Consider the following 9868-nt stretch of genomic DNA (forward strand, 5'->3'; position numbering starts at 1 on the left):
AAAAAGGTCAAAGTTTCTGAGCTCATTAATAGTTGATTCAGGCTCATGAGTAGCTGCTACCTTTCCAGACTTGGGAAAGATGGAGAGACCCAATCTCGAATAAATAAACAAATAAATAAATAAATAAATAAGATATCTCAAATTAACTGCTTGTTTGGTTCATTGGGTATCTGGGAATTGAAATATAAAATAAACCTAAATCATAATTCATAAAATAAAAGCAAAAGAAAACAAACAACATTGACATTTCATTTCACTTGATTCTCCCCACTCCCATGTTTGTTTCATCTCTTCATTCATTGAGGTGTCATGGGAGTTTAACCTGTGGGAGAAGACAAGAAATATAGACTATACTGTCATCTGTAGTATTCCATTATTCTTGTTTTCAAACAAACAAAACAAACAAAGAAACAAAACCAAACACCCAATATCATATTTTTATTATATGCCCTGGAATTCCTATCTGAGGCTTAAGATTATGATGTCCAGACCCATCCCTTAACCAAAAAAAAAGTTGTTTAACAAATTGAGGTTATTACCCTGGAGTACTATTCTTTGTGAGATTGTTGCAAAGCTTTCAGGGCCAACCAGTAGAAATTGATGGACTTGGGTTTCATGGCACCATCAGTTTGTGTTTAAAAATTAAAAATTAAAAAAAAAAATTGGGGGCAGCTAGGTAATGCAGTGGATAGAGCACCAGCCCTGAAGTCAGGAGGACCTGAATTCAAATTTGGCTTCAGACACTTAGCACTTCCTAGCTATGTGATCTAGGGCAAATCACTTAACCCCAATTGCCTCAGGGAAAAAAAAATCAATTTTAAATGCCCTTAAAATACAGGTCTATTCTTGGGCTCAGCACTTCTGAGCTCTCAACAGTGTACTTATCAAGCTAATTGAGTGTCCATTCTAAGACTGATACTAATCTAGTGAGTTCCCAAGAGTAGAGGGCTTTCAGGCTGCTTAAGAGAGAACTAACCACCCTAGGAGGGAAATGGAGCTGGTCAAAATTCCCAGGTAGATGAGACTGGCCTATGAAGAGTCTCTATATATTTCTTGTCTGGGTAAGATAGGACCATCAAGTGTCCAAAACAAGACAAAAACTAAATTAAATTGAATTTTTAAAATAAAGTTAAGTCCAAAGAGACTGTGGTGAACTGAATTTACTCCCTGGTGATAATGCTTCTCTCTTCCCTTTCACTTATCACTTAAATGGCATTGCCTTTTTGTTGCATATCTTCTTCCCTTTTCCTTCAAAGTTAGTCTTTTCTTCTTCACTTCATCCAAATTCTAGATGATCCAGCATCTCACATCCCTTCCTAGGTTGCTACATAGTAGTAGCTAAACACACAGAGAGCTTAACATGGGATTTGTATTTCCCTCTTTATATTCTTCTCTTTCCACTTCTATCTTTCCTCCAACCTTATTCTTTTATCTTCCCAAATTCTTTTCTTTATCCCTCCCATTCCTCTATTCTCTGTGGGTGTACTTTCCTGATTTATGCACTGTCTATGCATTTTTCTGTTGTTTTTTGGTATAGAAGTTAATAGGACACAATATACTAATTCTTGCATTACTCACAGGACACAGATGCCCATGTGCTCCAGAATGAATTATAGTAGCGATCCTGGGCCTTCACCAAAATCTTCTTCCCCTTGTGGCATTCAACTTGAACAGAGGTTGTTTCTGTGATGAAGCTATTCTGCATCAAACAAAGGAGAAAACAACCCATAATATGCTTGGATTGAACAAGAGTAGGAAAGAAAATGTTATTTTTTCTTAGCATGGTCTCCAAGTTACTACTCATCTTCTAATGTAAATTATAACCATAAATAGATTCTAATGTTATGGGGGATGCTAGGCAGATTAGTGGGAGATGCGGCCAACTGTGGGGAGATAATGCCATCTGCTGGTATTATGCAATAATGCTACTTTTTAAATTGACAATGAAACATAATTCTATGTTGCTCTGGTTCAGTTTTCATTCTCTCTAACTCTTAGAGAGTAACTATCTGAACTGCTGAGCATGAAGGTCAGATTATGCCCCCAAACCAGACTGATAGCTGCTACATAAACATGTCCATATTTCCATTTTTATTTTGGATTTTCAGAGATTCTTTTTTAAAGAGCTAATTATCAAGACTAAATATTTGTTGGAAAAGCCTATTATTACATAACTCTCACCACTCAAATTCCGACTGAAAAAGTTAATTAAATCCAAGAGTATGTATTAAATGGCTACGTGCCAAGCTCTGTTCTAGACAATGCCTTTTTTTATCCCAACTTCTAAGAAACCATTTAATGAAATAAGGCCATCATGTTTGAAACTAATAAGAAACTCTCCATGATATATCTGAATTAGAACACAGATTCACCAAGTCAGAGGAAAAAGACACTTGCTACAGATAATGATATCATATTGGAGCTTAAATTTCCTCTGCTATTTTCATGCCAAAGGTAGCATTTAATTATGATCTCAATTCCCACTGAAGTGACATTATAATGATTCCTGAATCTGGAGTCACAGATCTGAAATCCACAGATGTGGATTCTAACCTGAGCTCTGCCATTTACTATTTGTGTAATTGTGGGCGAATCATTCTACTAATCAGCCCTTAAAAGTCTCATACAGAGATTCAGAAAAATTTTTTTAGTTCTATCCTTCTGGTTTTATAATGTAAACATTCTGAAAGTTGCCCTGGGTGAGAAAAGAATGGAACTGATCATAGACTTGGAAAATCATTTCTTTATTTCTAGAATGATAATTGAGATATCTTCAGTTGTCCAAATAATTACTTCTTCTCACTTTTCCACCAAAATTATGCAATGTTATGGTCAGACCATACGTATTTTTAAAGCATCTATTATGCGCCAAGCACTGGCTACATCCTGGTCACAGCTATTTGTCATATTGATGGTGTGGCTGAGGAATGCATAGTAAATGGATAGATTGATATGTGAGAAATTCAATTAAGACATTTCCTTAAACCATGGGCACTTTCGTGCCAAGTTGCTAAGCATCCTAAAATTGTTCCTCACTACAACCACAGCGCAAAATGAAGAGCGAACCAACTTACCTTTTCTTTCTTGTCTCTTGAACGCTGAACTTGAACGCTGAAATTCAATGGGAAATAGGAATGTGGTGTACTCCAGGTCTCAGGATACTCCCAAGTTAATTCCACAGTCCTAGAGTTCTTTAAGTGTTTGACATGAAGATTCTTGGGTGGGTCTGGTTTGACTATGGAAGAGGAAATAGATATAATTAATTTTCCTGAGGCAAATCTGGATTTTCTGAGGCTCTTTTGATATATTAATAACTCAGGGAATAAACAAGAGATTGAGATGTGTCTGACATAAGTCCTGTTCCCCTTCTGGTAAAGCATTTTGGCAAGTAAACGTTGAACTCCATTGCCTGGTGTTCTGGGTATTTGGCTATCATGCTAACTTTCCAGCTTTATTTCATATTATACTTTTGTTTCGCCCTTCTTTGTTATCTCTAGCACTTAGCATAGTGTTTAGCACATAGTAATCCCTCCCCCAACAAACGATTTTTCTAGCTGACAATTTCCTAATATGCCTTGTAATTTTCTCTTTGTAACTTTGCTTATTCTGTCACTTGGACTTGGAATGTTCTCCTTCTCTTGTTGAAATCCTGGAATCTTATGTAGAACTGAAAGGAACTAAGCAGTTTACAAAAATTATCTCATTTGATTTTCACAACAACCTTTTTACAAGAAGTTGAGGCAGAATTTGAACTCAAGTCTTCTTGAGCTCAGTATTCTAATAATTACTCCATTCTGGTTAAAGCACAGATCTAGACTATTGCCTCTTCTCACCCACCAATCCCTATCTTGAAAAAAGCCATGGAGGGCAGTATAAGAGGCAATAAAATAAAATATCCCACTTCAATTCTCCTGTGCATATGTTATGCTCCAAGAGTTCTTGAGTTCAGTTGTCCCTGAAACTAGTGGCATATAAAAGATCAATAGAGAACGTACTGATATCTCTTATGAAGAAACTGTTGGTATACTTTTCATATTTGTGTTTCTGAATGGCATCTAGGACAATCTCAATTGGCTGGTTTTCTTCAGCAGATGGGCAGGCGCTGACCTCTTGGCAGTCTGCTGTATATTTTTGGTATTCCTTGTTGTTTATTTTGACTTTTTCCTCGGAGAGCACAGCAGGTCCACATGTTACACCTCGGGGATCTGAAGAGCTGAAATCAAACAAAGATTATAACTTCTCTTTTTGATTAGCTTAGGTAGTCATATAAATTTACCTCCTAGGAAAGTCTGAGTATATTTGACTACCACTAGAAACAACAGGAAATAGAAAGAATCTTTCCAATATTATTCCCCCTCCTTGTTCTATTAACTTTCTGGATTTCACTATCATGCCTCAGCTGTTATCTCATCCTAGAACTAGGATGTGTTTAAGGCCTCTTCATCTAGGCCTTCATCTAAGGCCACATCCTCCCAAGTAGACTTCTCACCTGGAACATCCCTCCTCCATATAGTCTCCTTCTCCCATTCCTTCTAGATGAACCTTTATTCTTTTTTGGATTCTGCTTCTGATTTTCTTCACTAAAATAACACACTTCCAGAAGTTACCTTCACCCCAACTTTCTCCTTCCTTGTTTTTTAACTCCCTTTTGTGTTTATCTTCCTTGTTAGAATACAAGTTCTTTAAAGGCAGGCATCTTTCTTTCTGCTTGTATTTACATCCCTAGCATTTAGCAAAGTTTCTGGCACATAGTAAACACGATAAATTTTTGTTACCTTGCTAATACATCAAGGAATTACTGTTCTATAACTCAGTAGTTAGAGAGTACCCTGAGGGTCAGAGGGCTTAAGTGACTTGTTCTTGGTTACCCAGTTATTTAGAGGAAGGATATGAACCAGTTCTCTGATTCTAAAATCATCGTACTAATCGTTATACCACAATGCTTTTCCCTGGGAAAGAATGGCAAAGGGGAAGGGGAGAGATGATAACTGGTTAAAAATTAGAGGAAATTCTGGTAAGCCCAGGGAAAATTTTTTTGTGGACTTTAGGGTTTTAGAAGCCTTCAATATGACTTGCTAGATCAGTGAGTGTAGGACTCCTAGGTTCTATTTTTGGCTTACTCACTGACTCAAGCTGCAACTTTTTTGCCAGTCAGCCTTAACTTCCATTTCTTCTTTTGTCACTCCTCATGTGTTGCTGATCTTAGTGAACTGAGCATATCTCAAGCAAGCAATTGTGAGTTTTTACATGAGGTTCATGAAAGAGTTTGGATTTGGAGCCCGAGGATCTAACTTCAAAGTCTGACTCTTATCACTTATTCAACATTTTTGATTTAGTGTCCTTTATCTATAAATTGAACAGATTTAACTAGAAAGATTTAAGATTAGCTCCTGAGTTTCTGGAGAGCAGGGATTATTTTTGCCTTTCTGTGTAGCTCCAGAATTTAGCACAGTGCCTGGTATAGAGTAGGTTCTTAATAAATGCTTGTGAATTGGCCTGAATGTCCTTTCTTTTTCTAAATCTATGATCTAAAGATTTGGGGCGGCTGAATTATAAATAGTACTATTTTCTTTTTTTCCATAGTAATCATATTGTAAAAGACTTTCCCTCTCCTCTAAAATCTCAAGAAAAATAAAGTTTAAAAAGTATGTTTCAATTTGCATTCAGCCACCACTAGTTTTTTTCTCTGGGATGGATAGCATTGTTCATCATAAGTATATAGTAATAGATTCTTTGAAGAGACAGAAAACTGGCTTAAGTTTTCCTGATCTTTTCCAATGACAAAGTAAAATGGTAAAGATTTTAGAAAACTTGTTTTCTGAGTTATATTTATTTTTCTTTAGTAGATCACTAGCTTACAGATTTAGAGCTGGAAGAAGCCTTTAAGATCAACTAGTTTAATATTTTCATTTCACAAATGAGGAAATTGAGTCCTAAAGAGATGAAATACTTATATAAAGTCATACAAGTAGTAAGGGATAGAATTTGAATACAATTTCTATTACTCCAAATCCAACACTAAGAAAAGTTACAGTAATTTTATTTTCTATTTCTTAATGGAATGACCCTGGGAAGATACTGGGAGTAGTGAAAAGAACCAGTTTTACTTACCCTTTGCTGCTCCTAATAGAGAATTTCAAGTCAGAACTGCTTTCTGTAAGCCAGGAACAGGTGAAATTCCCAGAATAATTCTTGGCTTCACACTTCAAATAGGTCTTGGTTTTGGATTCTGTATTTAAAGAGGACAAAAAAAAATCAAACTCTAAATTTTTTTTGGGAAAAGAGTTTGATTTTGAAGATCATAGGTCAGTATTACACACATGTCAAATGAGCCTTGTCTCTTTCATGGGAAAAATGATATCACTTTCATGGACTTTGTTGAATCGATTTTGGAAACATTTCAAAGTTAAATTCAACTGTCAGTCACTGGAATGCTGATTCTGTGGGATGATCCACATCCACACACACAATTCAAAGTTATCATTGTAGTGATCTGTGTTGTCCTCCACCATGAGGAACTTCCTGTACCAAAATTTCTCTATTTTCATAGCTCAATCTATTAATCAATCAGCTAACATTTAGTAAATGCCTGTCACATGCCAGGGACTGGGCTAGACCTTGAAGGTACAAAGTCAAAAGCAAACAGTTTCTGTCCTCATTGAGTTTATATTCTAACAGGGATAAGAGGAAGAGACAATAGAATATGAATATATTTAAAAACCACACATAAAGCTGCTACATGATAACACTTCAAGGGGAGGACTAGAACACCAGGGGAACCAGAAAAGGTCTGATGGAAGTTTAGCTAATCCCTTAAGTCTTATAAAAGTTAAATGATTTGCACAGGTTTATACAGCTAGTAACTATCACAGTCAAGATTTGAACCTAATTTGACTAACAGCCTACTCTTTCTACTAAATTATGTTAAAAAGTTATACATTATTAATATTTGATGCCTTTGATTTTTCAATTGTTAGCTTTTAAGAGGCATTTAAATTACATTTGATCATCTCAATACCAGGATTAGATAAAATAGCCCAAAGAGCACCCTTACTGGAAATAATTTGTAGCCTTTAGATGATTTCAATGAAAAGTCTATCAATTCACTCAACCTTACAGTTTCTTTCCATTGTTTTGTTTTGTTTTTTCCTGCCAAAGCTAAAAGTGGAATTTACATAGCATTTGAGAGAAAAGAATTACCTTTCTGGTCTTTTACAATATCTGTGGACCAAATCCCATCCTCCATTACTCGGATTAACAATAACTTGTGACTCAATACTTCTCCTTCTTTCTGACAAATGTAGGTGCCAGCATCTGTAAACTCCTTCACTTGGACGGTCAAGGTCTTGCCTGTTCCTAAGATTTGACCATTCTTGTTTGAGGTCCAGGTAATAGTGTTTTCCTCTTCAGATGAATCACAGGTGAGCACCACTGTTTCAGCTGGAGCATCAGGATGCCATTCTACCTCTGCGACGTAAACTGAAAAAATTCACAGGAAACAGAGAAATCTTGTGGTATTGTTCCTTTTGTAGGGATGGAGTCTCTTTACATTTCTGTTCTGAGGCCATAGTTTCGTGAAAATCAAAAGCTTTTCCTTGCATTCACCTGAAATATTTCCTGCTTGTTCAATGTTTTGATGGTATAGGGAATGACTGACTCATGTCATTCTCATAAAGCCCAATTTATGCATTTGAAAACAGAAGCCAAGTATAGTCTCCACAATGTCTCTTTTACCTATTCTCACTCTTCTTCTATTCCTGATTACCTCTCACCTGAACTGTTACAATTGCTAAGTGATTTCCAACATCCACATTCCACTCTATCCTTCATATTTAACTTTCCACTACCACCACTCCAGTCGACCAGGACCAAAATTACCAAGTCATCTTTGTCTTTTCCCATCCTCTTTTCCCTTTCACACATATCCATTATTTTAATTAAAGACACTTTGAACATAGACCTAAGAAGATCTAAATACAGTAGAACTTGTGCTCTCTGAAGGAAGAGAAGCTTGTGGTTTTGTCTTTGTAATCATTTGGTCATTCTCTTATTTGACAAATATCTGTTAAGTTCTTATGTGCAAGATGTATTATATTTTGGGCTACAAAGAAAAAAACAAAAAACTTCTCCAGAAGCTTGCCAGTGCCTAATACATAGTTAAGCACTTAATAAATGTTTGTTGTTGAATTGAATTTCACTCTTGCTATCATTGTCTCATTCCAGTGTTTGTCTAATCTGACATAATAAAGAAGTTTGTTTGAGACAATTTTTTGGTAGGGAATTTTATAACCAAAGAAGAATCTTTGCTAAGTTTGTCATCAAACTGTGACTTAATAATGATAGTAGAATTTGGGAGAGAAAACTTAGAGACCTGGCATATCCTAATCCAATTACCATATGATTCTTTAAAAATATATATTGATTATTTTTGGTAATACCAGTAAAATTTTCAGACTAAATATTTCTAGTTCCCCCCATTTGCTGACTTAATTGACTGATAGTGTTGACACTAAAATATGGACAATATCAAGAAGGGAGAGTAGACAGATGCCTTCTCACTTTAGAGATGCCTCTACTCTTGAAATCCCCTCCTTTGATAGTCGAATTCTGATCTGGAACCTCTATTTGAGGAAGAACCTAAAATCCATATTTAGTTCTAAGCTGGTTCCACTCCCGACTTTTAACACTTAGCCCTTACAGAAATACCTGCTTCACTCCCTCCCAGCTTTTCAGCTCTTAGTTATGTATCATCTTCTTCTACAAGAATATAAGCTCTTTGAGGATAGGAACTATCTTTTTCTTGAACAAGCATTTATAGTTCTTATCTATCCATCCATCTATTCATCGGTATTTATCTGTCTATCTATCTATCTATCTATCTATCTATCTATTTAATCATCCCTTGAAGGGATGGGCTTTTAAATATATGAAAGAAGAAGGAATTAAATTTGTAAAGGACCACAAACTAGGACTTTATTGTGTGATTGTCCCTTCTACCTTGGGCAGTAGAAACACCTAACAGGACTAGGAACAAGTACATTCCTAATAAATATCGATGTATTCAATGGAAAATAAGAGGATAGCTACCATTTTTTTCCAGTTCCCATATGGCCATGAGAGGAGTTGCCAAAAATAACAAAGAAAATAAGGAGATGACCAATTGTTGATGACACATCTGTGGGTGAGAGAGAAAGGGAAAAAGAGACAAAGATTAGCCATTAAGTCATCTTTGGGGACCAGATCACACTTCCTTAATCATTTCCCACCCTCCCTGTACTGACATCAGACTAATGCCGATGTTCAAATAAGCTATTATGATATTGCATATGTTACATTCTATGTTTAAGTTCAAGTGTATTATAACAACCTCTCATAACAGGAGTTCAAACAACATGAATGTGTCCATTGCTTGGCACAGAGAAAGTCCTTTATAAATGCCTGTTGACTGTATTAAGAGAAAGATTAAAGAATTGAGATTTCCCAAAACTTGATGAAAGTAGCAAGGATAGGAATAATTTATATGGTCCCTCTCTTAGAATGAGAGGCAGGTATTACAAGAATTATTATCCTTGTCTTAGAGATGAGAAAATTGAGGTACTGAGAGACACAATGACTTTCTTTTAGTAAAAACAGTACATAGCTGAGTCAAAATTTGAACCCAGCAATCCAATTCAGTATAATTTCCATATGTCACACCACTCCTATGAAATTGTAAAGCTATTCCTAAAATCTCCATGGCAAATTCACATAAACCAGTATTAAAGGGGACTAAATTAAAAACAGAAACATAATATATCCCAAAAAAATTGATAAAAACTTCTCTGAATAAAGAAATGTATTTGTAAGCATGAAAGAGTATATCAGCATT

The 9868-nt window shown here is 35.7% G+C and overlaps 1 protein-coding gene across 1 annotated transcript; it reads right to left on the bottom strand.

Annotated features, from left to right (window-relative positions):
* Positions 1 to 1242: 1242 nt before the first annotated feature.
* On the bottom strand, positions 1243 to 9175 carry IL12B (interleukin 12B). The gene is made up of 6 exons (XM_051973691.1): positions 9088 to 9175; positions 7201 to 7479; positions 6112 to 6229; positions 3996 to 4213; positions 3075 to 3235; positions 1243 to 1699 (listed from the first exon to the last, which is right to left on the bottom strand). The coding sequence occupies exons 1-6, from the start codon at positions 9173 to 9175 to the stop codon at positions 1571 to 1573; spliced, it is 993 nt and encodes a 330-aa protein (XP_051829651.1). The 3' UTR covers positions 1243 to 1570.
* Positions 9176 to 9868: the final 693 nt, after the last annotated feature.

The sequence above is a fragment of the Antechinus flavipes genome, chromosome 2 (genome assembly GCF_016432865.1).
Source record: "Antechinus flavipes isolate AdamAnt ecotype Samford, QLD, Australia chromosome 2, AdamAnt_v2, whole genome shotgun sequence".
NCBI lineage: Eukaryota > Metazoa > Chordata > Mammalia > Dasyuromorphia > Dasyuridae > Antechinus > Antechinus flavipes.